This window comes from Buteo buteo, chromosome 11, assembly GCF_964188355.1.
Source record: "Buteo buteo chromosome 11, bButBut1.hap1.1, whole genome shotgun sequence".
In the NCBI taxonomy this organism is placed as follows: Eukaryota; Metazoa; Chordata; class Aves; order Accipitriformes; family Accipitridae; genus Buteo; species Buteo buteo.
Genome location: NC_134181.1, coordinates 38,327,203 through 38,342,034, shown reverse-complemented (window position 1 = coordinate 38,342,034; position 14,832 = coordinate 38,327,203). Strand labels below are relative to the sequence as shown.

Below are 14,832 nucleotides of genomic sequence, written 5' to 3'. Positions count from 1 at the left end.
ACACATTGGAAAGTTTCTTTCAGTGCTGCTGACACTTAACAGCTTTTACGCTCACATTTCTCAAGTTCCTGACTACAGCGGCTACAGAATTCACACGTGCATCAACCACATTTTGGATTCAGTAAGTAAGAGGGCAGGTTATTAGGAAGCGTGAACTGATGTCCGAAACTGTATGCATACTGTTTTCATAACGTACCAACTACGACAGGCCCACTGTACGTTCCATCAGTTTAAACTCCACTTAAATTAAAGAGAAGCACTCTAAAATTCTGGGTCATGTCTGAATACATACATGGTTGTGTCCCCTCTTCTGCAAAGTATAAAATCAAAGTTTGACAAGCTGGAAGAAAGTCCAGTTCAACCTTTTAGAAAGGCCTAGCACATTTTATAAATAGACGTATCTGTACAGAAACACATTTAAATGCATGGCCATCTTAAAAAGAGAAATATATCTTTAGAAAATTATCACCATTTTCCAAGAGTCCAGAATCTTCTCTGCCATTGCAGGAAGTATACTTTTGCTACAACAACCCTGTGCATCCCACCCATGCAGTTCAAAGTGAAGTTATACCACAACAGGAGATACTCTGCTTCCAAAAAGCACATCACAGTCTATTATAGCTATGTAGTCTTAAAGTAGCACTGGTCCCAGATCTTGTAACCTGCTGGCTTCCATTCTGGCAGCTGTATCTAGACACTCCTTACTACCAATGGCTCACAACATCCAGTTTGCAGACAGCTGAGCACAGCCAGTTCACTATCACCTTGCTGGTGACCAGAATACTCAGAAGAAATCAGATGCCTTCCTTCTTTTCGGAAGCTGCAGTAAATTGTCTGTGATTGATGTAGTATCCTGAGATACGGGTGTCTGAGATACTGTCCTAGATTGTGGGGTGCTTGTGGGTGTATGAGGCCCACTTGCTGGGGTCTTGTAACCAGGAGTTCCTGTGTGGGCTGGGGAAGGAGTATAGCTGGCCCGCAGGGCTTTGTCGGTATATTTACTTGCAGTCCTGTTTACTAGTCTTTGCAAAGCTGGTGACATTGCTGGGCTTAGTCCTTTTGGAGTGAGGCTGGAATAGAATAAAAAACAGTTTTAAAAGATTTTACAGTAAAAATCTGCCATTTATCAGGAAGAACATCAATGCTTCCACAGGCAAGCTCGGTGTCCAGTCCCCCCACAGAACAGACCCACAAGCTGCAGAATTCTGCCTGCAGGTAAATGCAGCCTGTCTCTCTAGGGAGACAAGTGCAGAGAAACCTCCTACATCCCTCCCGAACCTGAGTGGCACTGCCCGCCTTTTCCTTTGAGCCTGTTCCATCCTTCCCATGACCCAGCCAAGCAAGCCTTATGTCTTCTCTTTGCAATGAGGCAAGACACCAATCCAGATGCATGGCGGGGTCACTGAAGGGCAGAACAGTAATGTTGATAATAGGGAGTATCAGGGACTGCCACCAGCCACCTTTCCTTAGGAATTAATTTTTTTAATTTCTAAAAACATTTAGTTTGACTGTACCTCTTCCTGCTTCCAGTACTCATATAATTTCTCCCTTTCTACATATGTTGATGCAAGTCTCATCAGAAAATACCCATCCCCAGTTCTGCTGTCAAAACAGAAGCCTCACCTGGCCAAGTTTTCTGTCACTTTTCGAAGTGCCTCCTGCTTCTTTGCTCGGTTTTTAGCTGCCACTTCATTGGCCATCTTGAGTCCTAACCTCTCACGGCGCCCAGGCTCCAGGATCTATAAATGCATCACACGGTTCACTCACCAATGCGCTCATACAAGTGCTGCACAAATGAGTCAAAGCACCTTTACAGTTGGATTCCAGCCTACAGGGATCTAAACCAGGGAGAAGTGGGGTCAGCCCACACCTCTCTGCTGCTATATAAAAGCCAGGGAGAACAGAGGGAGACCTTCAACCTGCCTTAGCAAGAAACAAAAATGGTAAAACCAGTTCAGTCAAGGAAGCAGCCATTACCTCTGGCATTTCCTCCTGCTGTCTCTCCTAGACAAACAACATCACCTGTGTCTTGCCTAGCCTGGCCTGTAGCCAGCCAGCTCTCAGGCAAACACAGACGTTGCTAAACAGCAGGAGAATCAGTCAAGGGCTTCGGAGTCCGACAAAACAGATGCACATACAGCAAATTACACCTTTCTTAAACTAAGAGTATCAGACAGCTCACATTCAATGACACCAGCAGGAGACAGGTGGCATGCAGGGTCAGGTGCCATCAGCAAAGCCAGCACACCTTTTCTGCTCTCAAGTGATATACCTGCCTCAGGCTGTGACAGCCAGAAGATCAAGACAGAGGGAAATCCTACAATTTCTACCCATTCATACATTAAAATCAGAGAAATCAGGTGCCTCTTGAGCTTCCTCTGAAAGCCTCTCTGTCTGGGCCCATAATCAAATATTGAGACTTACTTTCCTGCCAACAGTGTGTGTTCCACCTCAGGTATCTCCACCAAGTAGCTTTCATGTGGAGCTATGTCCACCTCCACCCTCCAATCAGAACCTAGATTATTAGTCTCAAGGACTGGGAAAACAGCCCAGAGATGCGTCACACTCCCACAACAATGTTAATCTATTAGTTACTCACTTGCCTTTCCCTTCTTAGTCCTTCCCCCCCCAAAAGAATGACGTGCTGACTCCTGACATGAAATACCTTGAAGGCTGGTCCAGGCGTTCTGTCCACATATGGCGTTTCTGACCCTTCTAGACGCAAAGGGGTGCTTTCAATTTCACCCCATGTCATAAAAGGAGACTCATTCACACCTAAAAACAAATTTTAAAAGTCATGCTCATGCAAAACGTTTGACTATTCATTCACCGCAAAAAATTCAGAGAAGCAAATTATGAAATGCAGCAAATTCATCAACACACAAAGGAGCCCCTGCACTGCAGAGGAAGTCACAGCCAATGTTGAATAGTAGCATGTGGTTCCCATTAAAAGGGCATGACCTTAAATTCGCAGGATTGCCTGTGGCTGTGTCACCCTCTAGGTTACAACACCCAAGCACTATCCTTTCCATATACATATTTTTTCCATTTGGTCAGTTTTTGGTTAGTGACACTTTCATTTTTTTCCTCTACGGTACTAGTCTTCCCATCTGCTATTGTATGAAAATTCCTTCAATACAGGGAACTATTTAAAAGCAGGGAAACAGACAGAGGAGTTAAGATACATGTAATGGCCTAATGTAACCTCAATTCATCTTGAGGCTAGCCTGTACCAAACAGTGACCGCACCTTGTCTAACAGCTACAACTGCAGAATAGATTTGAAGAGCCCAACTAAGTCACTGGCTAGAAAATCTTGCTGTCCAATGTTTGGAAAAGGCATTTACAACGGAGAAACGAGGTGCAATCCAAATGCCACCTACAGGCTTTCCAGAGGAAAAGCCTCAGTATGTTCACCTTTTAGCACAATAACAAAAGACAGGGAAACATAATGGCTGGTGAAGAACAGCTAAAAATTCAGATACCACATTTCAACTGCAAGAAAAATAATCAGTTTGTTCGAACCGAAAGTATCCTGTCACTAATACATCTGAACAAAAGGAATCTATAATACACAAGCATATTCAAAGGAAGAACCTAGAAAGCAGCAGACCTGGAGGAAAACAGTAGGTTACTGTGAAGGAAGCGAGATATACCACATCCCTATGAGCCAGGCTAAACCATCACTCAGCGAACTACTGGACACACTGATGCGAATGCTCCTTGTTTTGCAAAAAGAGCACCTGAACTCGTTGGAAGGTTAATGTTTGTGAAATGTTTGGATTATTATCTTTAAGCTCTAGAGAAGCATCACCCAGGAATAAAACAAGCAGCCACAGCACACCAGTTGCCTAGGAAGGCTCACCGCCCTCTTGATGATTCCTAAGCAACGGCACAGCAGCTTGCTCAGAGCCTCTCAGACACTGCGCGACTTCTCTTGCCAGTGTATTTGACTAGGATTTAAGCACTGCATTGAGCAGGCATACACAGTACACAAGCAAGTCACCAGCTCATGAGACATACACAGATAGAAGGCTTACCTCCTTGTCTAAACCAACAGTGGTACCTCAGGGTTGAACAAACAGAGCACCAAAACAAGTGCAATAGCAGTCCTCTCACAACAGAAAAACTAAGAAAACCCTCTTACCAGGGGCAGGAGATGGGGTAGCCACAAATCCATATCCATTCACTTTTGGAGACTCTTGGGGTATCAGTTCTTTCCCATCTGGTCCCACTTTGCCCTGTTTGTACTGAAGTAAAGAAAGACAATGCCATTCATGTGGAAAAAGGTGTGAGTCAGCTGTATCTAGCACACACACAATTCTCCTGGTTAATGAAAAACACCAGAGGGCAGAGTCTAACAAAATTTTAGTCAGAAATAGTAAAATTATCCAACCTGAGCATTGAGGGCTGCAGCTTGTTGGAGCTGTGATTTGCTCACGGCTTGGCTAAAAGGGTCCTTCACGAAACGAGTGTTTCGATGGACAACTTCCCTGGGCTTCTTAAATACATCATCCTCATCAGGTACACCTTGAAAAGCAAAATGTCTTTTAAGAAAGGGCTCAGGTAACACTAGGCAGCGTGCTGTAAAGCTCCCAACCAACGTGACACTTGCCACACATTCCTACACAACACAGAATCCATCAGCAAGTGCAGTGTGTATCATGTATCTCTAGCAATTTAAAACAAAATTTGCACTAGATATATGCTTTGTAACACCTGAAGTAAATTACAGATTTTTTTTTTTTTTTTTTTTTTTTTAAGAAAACCATCAACAAGACTTTCTTTTCTCTACTTTACTGGTTTGCAGAAATTGCCAATTGTACCTTTATAGCCAAAAAAGAAGATGGCTGCGTCATTTATAGCTGTGTCTACAAAATGATGTAGTTTTCTGTAGCAACCAAGGGACCAACAAGCCCAAGGAGCACTCTTTGAGCAGAAGCAATGAATGAATAAAGATGACAAGAAAGTGCTCACAAATAAGACAGACCAAACTGGAAAGACCTTCGGCTCCTGAAAACAAGTGCTTCTATAATACAGATAATGAGGTTCTCAACAACAAATAGAAGATGATCAAACTTTGCAATCAGAAGCAAAGGAGCAAGGTCCAAAGAAAGAAAAGGAAAGGAAAAAAAAAAGGAAAATAAGACTTTTTTTAAACAACTTTGCATATCTTGAGCTTCACAGAAGAAAAAGTGCAGTATTACCAGTCATCTGCTCAGTCATCTATAGAAGTGCTGAAAGCACTGTTTAGAGTCAACCCACCTAGAACCAATCCCTCTCCTGAGAAACCTGCGTGTCTCACCTGTCGGATAATACATGAGGGTGTTTCGAGCCGTGTATTCCCAGGTCTCCAGTCCAGCTTTCACATTCTCCAGAGCTTGCTGCTCTGCTGAAGGAAGTGCCAGGTTCTCATTTCGTCGCTGAAACGGCAATGGGAACAAAAAATAAAAAAAAAGAAAAAAAAAAGTCAGGTCTGAAACACTCCTGCAGTCTTTTAATCAGGCATACACAACTTGGGAGAGCTCAATCATGAGCTCAGCTACCTGCCCTAGCACACTTTGCATCTGGCATGGCACAAGCACCCTCTGTCTGGCAAATGGCATTTCAGAAACCATCCTGTTCCCAGGTGAGCTTGCAAACAACTCCATATGCAGTTCTGGTATAAAATCAAGTGAGAACTAAAGAAGTAATTTCTCAGAAAGATTATCTCTATGACTGTTTATTACATCTTGTGACAACACTTGTGACGGTTCAAACTTTTTCTGATTTTTCTCTATCAACTAATCAAAATCCAAATGAAGCATTCACTGCTAAATAAGGGAAGAGAAACATATGACACATATCTAATACAAATACCCAATATAAAGGCAGTCTACAAGGCTTTGGCACGTAACCTTGGGAGACTTGTACCATCCTAGTCTCATGCAAACTGTATTAGCTGAGGCAAGCAGTAACAAAAGAACAGACACTTCTTCAACACTTAGCAGAGAGTTTCCAAACATGTCCATAGGCAGTACAGGTATGGAAGTATTTGACATATTCGCATGGTTACTTGTGTGCTGTTACCAGCATACTAGTATCACCAATACAAAAAAGAAACTAATAGAATGCAGTCAGCCACCAAGAAGTTACTCCTTTTTAAAATTCTCACACTAATTAAACTAGACAACTACTGCCAGAAGCTATACATTAAGACATCAACTGATGTTGTCTTTAATAGGTATCATCCACATACATTTAAATAGCAGTATTACCACTGAATACATTAAATGAGGCATAGCGAAGTTGTCTGCTATGCAAACAGACATTCTGTGCAAGGCAACGCAAGGTCTGAACAGAGTGCTGGCTGACAGGAAGACACACAACATCAGCACAAGACCAGCTACAGCAACTTCACCTTGACCTGAAACAACCCCTGCGCTTCGGGAACGTTCTCCCGTTGCCTGCCTTTTAATTCTGGATGAGAGCATTCGAGCAAAGAAGCAGCATAAGGAGCCACAGAGGGCATTTGTATTGTAGCAGACTCTGAGGGTTTACATTAGCTGGGATAAAAACACAACACTCACAACAGCAGCAGTAAACACTCATGCATCAGTGCCAAACTTCATTAAAAGGCACTGCAGCTCACATCCATCACTGACACATCTGGCAACACTGCCAGCTGCTCGCTGCTGATGGAGAAAGATTGACATGGCAGCCCCAGAACAGCTCCCTAACCTCCCACAAAGCTAGCTGCAGAAGGCAGCACAGCCAGCCACACTGGGTACAGTACTTTACTTCAGCAGTTGAAGGGATTATTACTGATAACAGAAACAGAAGACTGAAATAAGGAAGACAATCTAACTGCAAATAATAAAGGGCGGACAGACAAACAACAGGAACTGTTCTCAGCTGCTCTCCCTGGTATTGCTGCTTATGGAAGAGACTGCCAAGAACAGCAATACTTGCACTTGGTGCAATGCTTCACAGTCTCAAAGCTTTAGGAAGAGACAGATCCTCAGCAACTACGTCAACACTGTTCTTGTGTTACAGATGGGGGAAGAAACAGGACTGCAAAAGGAAGCAACGAGCTGTCACAGGGCCCAGGAAACTCAGGCTTAGCTCAGGTTTAGCTGTGATCACGCCATGCACTTACTGTTCAAAATCAAGACCTTTCTATTCTTATTCAATCATATGAGTAATTCAACGGTCTAATGCAATAGCCCCATGCTCAGAGCCAACGAATTCTCATCCGTATTTATAGCAGGATTCAAAAACAGAAGGTAAGATAATATTCTATTTAATCAAACAAACAAGAAAGAAACACAGTAAAATGGTATTTCCCTGTTGTGTCATTTTGGAAGAGCAGAGGTACAGCTGAGCTGCTTCCCTACCTGGGCATACTCCTCTTCTGCACTGTACAGCCAAGCATGCTTGACTTTCTCCTTCTCTTTGGCCACCTCCATGATCTGCTCAAACGAAGCGTTATCTTCACTTGTGTGTTTTGCTAAGAAGCTGTCCAGACTGGGAAGTGCATCTTTATCATCTTTTTCTGCTTCTCCTAACAAGAGGAGGGAAGAAGCCTGAGAAAGGTTAATACCTCCCTTTCTATGAGAGTACTATACATAAAACTCTTAATCCCTTCTGACAGCGAGCCTTCTACAGACCCACTAATAATTAACATGAAGCTTGGTGAAAAAAATATATACACGCAGGGTGGTACAACAATAAATTGTTTTTTGGAAGACATATAACCAACGTCCACATAAAACCTTTTATGGCATTTATAGCTATTTGTGTTAAAAGAAAAATGCACATCATTTTCACCTACTAGAAGGTTAAAGAAAACTGTTTAAATATCTGTTAAATACCCAAAGCCCTTACAGGAGACAGAGCTCACAAAAGTATTTTCCTGCTGCTGAAGAATTCAGCTAGAGAAACATTATTCTCCTACCTTCCTCTGCAGCTTTCACACCAGCTTTGGCTTTATTCCCCAGTGGAAGGCCACCTGGATGCACTTCTGGGGTTTCAAAGGTGGCTGGAGTAACATCTGTGACATTAAAAAAAAAAAAAAAAAAGTTCACATGGTTGCTAGAGCACAGAACAGTACACTTGCTGTGATATCTTCCACCACAGCAAGGGTCATGTGCCAAACAAGCCACAGAAGACATCAAGAGAACAACAATGTAATTGAACAGTTGTGAAAAGACTCCAAAATATTCTATTCAATTCTGTCCCAACCACGGAACAAGATTTTGCTCTCATCTAAGACGTTATTTTTCTCCTGCTAGGAAAAATTCACCGGAGAGCCACAGCCCAGTATATTTGCCACCCTATCTACAGCTTTTGCCAGCAGAAGCAAGCAGCAGTATAACAATCTTAACCTAGGCCAGGGCCAGCACCTGCAGTAGGGGAAGGGAAACCACTTGGTGACACGTGCCCTTTGCCACAAGAAAGTTAATCACCTAAACCCCACCGCAGGAGCTCAGCCACTCAGCTGGGGACTGGGCTTTAGTATAAGACACACCTGAACTTGAAGTGAAAGCAACATACAACAGGACATTGGGTACCTGCTGTGTGAACCTCTGATAATCACGAGCTTTCGACACCTTCTGTCTCCAATATATGAAAATCTTACACATTTGTAGATGCAACAAGAACCCCTAAAACTATAATAAGGTTTCAAAACATATCTTAGCATTTCCATAGTATAATATTGAACATTAGAGCAGGTAACATTCCCTAGGCAGCAGGAACTTGGCAAAAGTTGCCCGGGAGGAATGGTTATTGAATAGTTGTTTTTTTCCAAAACCATTCCCTCAAGAAGGGATTATGAAACATCATCAAAGAGCAATTCAGCATCAGCCATCAGATACGGGCTACTGCCCAATCTGGTATACTAATTCCCATGCAATGTCAGTCTTGAATCTTTAAGGTAAGCACTGCCTGCACAAAGTTAGATAAACCAGAGCCGCAATACTAGATATAAAACCCTTGTGCCCCAGTGAGCCAGTTCTTACAGGGTGCAGGCGTGTCCCTCGATGATTTGCCCAAGGAGGAGCCAAATTTGATAGCTATTTGCCTCATTTTCTCCAAGTCACCGTTTTCTTCAGCCTCCAGATACTCCTTCTGCGCTCGCAACTTCTCCACATCAGGAAAGAAGTCTCGCTGAATGATCTTCTCTAAACTCTACAAACAGAGAGACAACTGCGAGGCCGCGCTGGGACACCTGGGAGCGCCGGCTCAGCTCGGGGGCCGGCCGCACGCAGCGCACGGCAAAGACGGGCAGCCCACGGGCGCTTCGAGCCGCGGCTGGGCCGCGGCTGTCGCCGCAGGAGCCCAACGGGCAACCCCAGAGCTGCCCCGGCCGCGGGCGGACCCGAGGTGCCAGGAGAGCGGGGCCTCCCGGGCCCAGCGGCCTACCTCGATGTAGGCCTCCTCATCCAGGATCTTCTTCGGGCGCCTCGGGGCCGGCGGGGTCGCCTCCTTCCCCGTCGCCACGGCGGTGCCGGGGCCTGCGGCGGGCACCAAGGCGCCGGAGGAGGCGGCTGGAACCGCCGTCGCCGCCTCCATCGCGCCGGAGGCCCGGCCGGCCGGTGAGGGGCCCTGACCCTCCTCAGCCGCCGTCGCGAACGCGACGCGCCGTGACGTCACGCCGCCGCGCCACGGGGAGCCGGCAACGCCGCGCACCCACCGCCCCGCCCAGGGAGAGACGCGCGGAGCGGTGCGCTCGGCGGCCGGCGCGCCCCCTGCCGGCCGGGAGGACTCCCCCCCCCCACCCCCCCCCGCGGTCCCGCTCCGTGACAACGGCGCGACCTCGGTCCCGGCGCGGGGGCGGGGGGGGAGCGGCGGCGGCTTCACGGCCGGGGCTCTGCCGGGCCGCGGGGGGCTGCGGCCGGGGACCCGGTCCCCAGCCTGGGGGGGCAGCCGCGGGGGCCGCAGCCTGTCCCTGCCGGGGCGGGCCGGGGCCGGGGCGAGGCCTTTGGCACCCACAGGCCAAGCGTTGGGTCTCTGCCTGCCCCCCCAGCCCGACAGCAACACCCCCCCCGGGCTCCCTCAGGGCTCCTCAGAAACACCCCGGGCTCCCCGGGGAGCGGGGACCGCCGGCTGGGTGCTGGAGGGCTGTGGAAGGCCTCCGCGGGGCTGTGGGGCAGGCGAAGGCCCAGCGGAGAGCGGGCACCGCTGGCAGGCACGGCCAGGGCCCCCCCACCGCCGGCTCCCCACAGCACGTACAGAGGTGGCGGGGACAGTTTTATTTATCTCGCTGCTTTACAGGACGTGGTTTCTCTTCAGCCCTGCCGGGGACACGGACACCGCTTGCGCTGAGGGGGGAACCAGCGCGGGCTAGGCACGGAGGTGAGCTGAGCCCTGGCTGTGCCAGCCCCTCTCACCACAACAGATGGATTGGCTCTCCCACGGGCTGCAGGGAGAAATCCGCGTTTCTTTGTTGAGAAACAAATCGCTTGTTCAGTAAGCGCAACCCCAAAAGCAACTCTAGATGCCGTTGAGGTGCTGAAAATAGGAAACATTCATTTGCAGGGTATTTTGCGAATCTACAGGAGTGAAACAAGCACAAATGCTACCTGCACAGAGCAGAGACAAGAAGGGGAGTCTCCCCTTCTCTTGAAGCACACACACTTAACACTGGTACAGCTCTGTCCCCTTGGCAGTGGTTTCTGCTTAAGCATCTGAGGGTCATGCCTGGTGAGTTATTTGCCACCTGAACTAAGTTTGGAAGAGAAACTGGGATGTGAAAGTGCCATGTCTGCTTTTGCCTGTCCTCCTCTGGGAATCACAGAGATTCCCTTTTGCTTCGTTAGTCCACCTCGGGTTACCCCCCTACAGAACGTGTCAGCTATGGGAAATGAATGCTCTTGGCGTTCATCTGCTGAGATGCAGCCTGCGACCACTAACAGCTCTCCTCAGAGGGCTTCTTGGTGCCTTGAAGGATCAGCGCTGAAGCAGACGCCCTCTTCTGATGCCGCCACTTGGCCCGGCGATTTTTAAACCAAACCTAGAAAGTGCAAAACAAGAGAAGAACTTCTGCTTTTCATGCGTTACTTGGAGGGGGGGGCAGGCAGTTACACTCCTGGACTGTACAGTGTAAGCTTTGGGATACTGTAATACATTTCCCGATATAAAAGTTTGATACAAAATTTAATCAGTCTTTCCCCTGCAATCCTTCTCAGATACATGCAAGGGGCACAAGGGAGCTGGGACACCCCCATGGCAAATCCAGAAGTCACGCAGATCACGTAAATAAGGAATATACATTTGGGTGCAGGGGATGAGCAGAATTGGGCATGTCTGTGTGTTTATATAGGTGATTCTAGGAGAGGGAGTACATGAGCTTATGGGACCGGATACGCGAACAAATCAGCCCAGCAGAACTATTTTATATTCTTCCATTGCTTGCCAAACCTAAACTGTGTTTAGTCGAATACCCAAGAATGGTTTTTAAAATGAGGCCCTGGGTCTGCAGCTCCCGAAAAAGACAGCACAGTGCCCCGGCCTGTGTTCTTGGGGGGCTGCAACAAACAGCACCTCACCGGATGGCAGGATCTCACCTCTACCCTCTCCTCCTTCAAGTGAATGCGGTTTGCCAGGTGCTCACGGGTGATGACGTCTGGATACTGGTTCTGATGGAAAAGCGTCTCCAGGGCCTGCAGCTGGTCCTCGGTGAATATGGTGCGATGCCGGCGCGTCCGGCGCTGGATCTGGTGGAAAGTCTGCAGCTCGCTCGGGTTCCCCTGGGGACTCCTACAGACCCGGACTGCCGAGTGGAAAAGCCGCATGGGCCAGGGGAACCGGGCATCTGCAAGGGGAGAGGTACAGCGGCAGTGTTAGAGGTGGGGAGCTGAAACACCCATGTTGCTCAAGGCAGTTCAGGCACAAGTTGCATCCACGCGTGTTGTTTGGAAGGAGGCAGCCGGTCAGCTGGTGCGGGTGACAAGCTGCGTGATCACCATGCAAGCCAAAGAAGGGCTTAGGGCATCACTTGGGGAGAAGTGGGCAGGTAGGGAGCACTGACTGTGTTTTCCTTGTTTACTTACCAATTGCACTATGGCCACCTCCAGAAAATGTATGGAAACTCACAGCCCAAAGAGGAGCTGTGTTTCAGTCCTGACACGGGGGATTTCTGAACTTTCAGGATGCTCTTGAACTGCATTTTTAAGGGTTTGCTACTTTTTTTTTTCCCCTAGGTGCAGTAATTTTGCTAGATGTAGCCAAAACCTCTTTTCCTTAAAGGACAAGTTAGGTTCCCCAGGGCCAGTGTTGTAGCTCTACTCATGGGCAGCATGACCATGGGGCCCCACACTCCACAGAGAACTTCCACCCCTAGAAGCATCATCCTCTCAAGTGTTTTACACTGAACCAGTAATATCCAGTAATAAATAGCACCTGCTGCTTTTAAAACCCTGGTAGCACTGCAGGTAAAAGTGCATGTTCTTGGGAGCCATGCTGAGAATGGAGCTCAGCGTGCTGGAGCTGGGGTCTGAGACCACCGTGGTGGCAGGCCAGACGCTATATTGTCACTTAACGCCCAGGTTTTCCCCTCCACCCGGCACTGGCACCAGCCCCTCCATGAGCCCGACGCTGCGAATCAAACCCAAACACTCACCCAGCCAACTTGGCGAGTCCTGCAGGGAACAGACGCTTGTGTGAGAACAGCAGCAGCAGTTGCAGCCTGCCCCTTCCAGCTCTTCCTCCTCCTCCTCCTCCTCTTCCTCCTGCAGGGAGCTGGCTGGGATGGTCTCCAGCTCACACAAGCCCTTGGGTGCACAGTCCAAGATGCTCCGGAGGCACAGCGGGACCAGGACCTGGGAGCTCTTCTCTGCCGGGCTGGAGAGGATGTCCTCGATGCTGAACGAACACGGCTTCTTGACGCCTCTCCTGCCGGTGTCGGCATCCAATGCTGGCTCCGAAGACATCCTCTGCCAGCAGCAGCGGCCGCGGGATCAGGCAGCTCAGGCTGAGCAGGGTTTGCTCTTTGTGCGCTAAATCCGGAGTGGGGTCTCACCAGGAAAATGACAGCTTATGTAGCTTTTAAAACGGACTGGTGAAGCCATCCAGAATTGCTGCTTTGTCTTGGCATTTCAAGTGACTGTCATTCTCACAGCCAAGTTTTTATTTTATACACACACGCACTTTTTCTCCTTCTAACCTAGCTGCTTTATGACTGAAGCCACCCTAAATATATATATATAGAGGGAGATATAATCCCTTTGGAAAGAAAACCATAAACCCCCCTGTGAATAAAATAAATTCTAACTAATCTTGGCAGCTTTGTGAAGGGTTAGTGTGGATCTAAGATTTAGCTAATCCCACAAAAATGACTGGAGAAGGAAATCTGATTTCTCCATCTCGGGTGTAGATTTGAGGCGGTTATGATCTCCATTGTGCTGCAGCCTCCGATCCAAGGAAGGGGGAGGATAGCTGTTCCCAGCCCAGAAATGGACCAAAGGATTAACTCCTTAAAAGAAGCAAATTATCCCTTTCTCTGGCCAAATGAAAGCTTTCCCATCAAAAGAGAGCTGTCATATCATACAATATGAGAGAGGAGAGAGTTCAGCTTAATAAAAAATCATTTTTAATGATAGCACAGCCTTTGGCTGCACCAGAACTCTCTGTGAAAGTTGATTTATTTTCTGCTGAAAGCAGAGAAATTGTATTTTCCCTCCTTCCCCTTTCCCCCACCTCTGCTCCCCTAATCACAGTGATAATGCAGATGCTTTGCATGTATCCAACATGCTCTTTGTAAGGATTCAAAGCCCTTAATAAATTAGATTACCGGCAGCTTGCGGCAGCTCTGTGGCTTAGCTTAGCAGGATGTAGCCACCTCCTGTAAGGCTGAGCTCTAACCCCGCTCGGTGTCAGGAATGGAAGGGGAGGATTGCTGCCTGCTGCCTCTGTGTGCAGGCAGGCAGGCAGGCACGCAGCGAGGTCCCGCAGCGGCTCGGGCAGGAGCGTGGTCTCAGTGCCACAGCTAATGGGCAGTTCAACGAGCCCAGAGCAGCCAGGACAGCTGCCTGGGGCAGCCAGGCTTCCCCAGAGCTCTGTCAGTTCAATTCCCAACTTCTTCTGCCCAGCAAGAGAGACTGGGTTAAGGCTACAGCTGAGAATGGTGATGCAGGACAGGAGGGGACGCCTGGCACCGACCCTCCTGAGGCCAAACAGCAAGGCCTGGAAGATGCGATCAACAGGAGGAGACAGGACATCTTCCATCTTGGCCTTATGACTGAAATGAGTAGCTTGGATTAAAACAGAGAAGGTGTGGTTGAGCTCGGGTTGCTTAGGAAAGTTTAACCCCAAGTTCTCTTGCCCTCGGTGCAGTTTATGCCAAGGTGAGTAGCAAGGCTTCAGGAGCTCACACGGGGAACGCTCTCCGGCTTGGTGTTTCTTTGCAGGGGAGAGAAGATACCAGTCCCACTCATGGTACCCTGAGGAGACACACAGGTGAGTGCTGTGAAACCACTGCACAGCAAAGGTCCTCGTGGCACCTCGTGACTTCATGCTGAACAGCCCAGCAACCCCTCCGGCATTGCGCAAAAATGAGAGCCAGTCTCCAGAAGAGCCCCTTCTCAGTCCCCGTTCTTTTATCCTTGGCCCTGCTTTCTGCCTGCCCTTCCTCACTCTGCTGGTCTCCCAGCGCCGGGAAGAGTTGCCCCATAGCCGCTCCACCTGTGACCCTCAAATCTCTGTAAAATCTCACTTAAAACCAAACCACTATTTTTTCTTCCATCTCTTTATTTGCCGCTCCGTCAGCTATTCCGATGGTGTAACATAAATTATAACCACGCTCTATGAATCTTTACATATTTGCTGTAGGTTTGAGAGAAAGATGCCTTTG

At 48.1% G+C, this 14,832-nt stretch overlaps 2 protein-coding genes across 2 annotated transcripts; both read right to left on the bottom strand.

The window, feature by feature from the left end:
* Window positions 1-341: 341 nt before the first annotated feature.
* ESS2 (ess-2 spliceosome associated protein) lies at window positions 342-9,586 on the bottom strand. Its single transcript, XM_075041612.1, has 10 exons — window positions 9,405-9,586; window positions 9,002-9,170; window positions 7,936-8,031; window positions 7,376-7,542; window positions 5,305-5,422; window positions 4,396-4,529; window positions 4,147-4,249; window positions 2,666-2,775; window positions 1,624-1,739; window positions 342-1,070 (listed from the first exon to the last, which is right to left on the bottom strand). The coding sequence occupies exons 1-10, from the start codon at window positions 9,552-9,554 to the stop codon at window positions 785-787; spliced, it is 1,449 nt and encodes a 482-aa protein (XP_074897713.1). The 5' UTR covers window positions 9,555-9,586; the 3' UTR covers window positions 342-784.
* Window positions 9,587-10,016: 430 nt separating this feature from the next.
* GSC2 (goosecoid homeobox 2) lies at window positions 10,017-13,344 on the bottom strand. Its single transcript, XM_075039618.1, has 3 exons — window positions 12,604-13,344; window positions 11,549-11,796; window positions 10,017-10,995 (listed from the first exon to the last, which is right to left on the bottom strand). Exons 1-3 carry the CDS (start codon window positions 12,911-12,913, stop codon window positions 10,891-10,893), a joined length of 663 nt encoding a protein of 220 aa, XP_074895719.1. The 5' UTR covers window positions 12,914-13,344; the 3' UTR covers window positions 10,017-10,890.
* Between the last annotated feature and the right edge of the window lie 1,488 nt (window positions 13,345-14,832).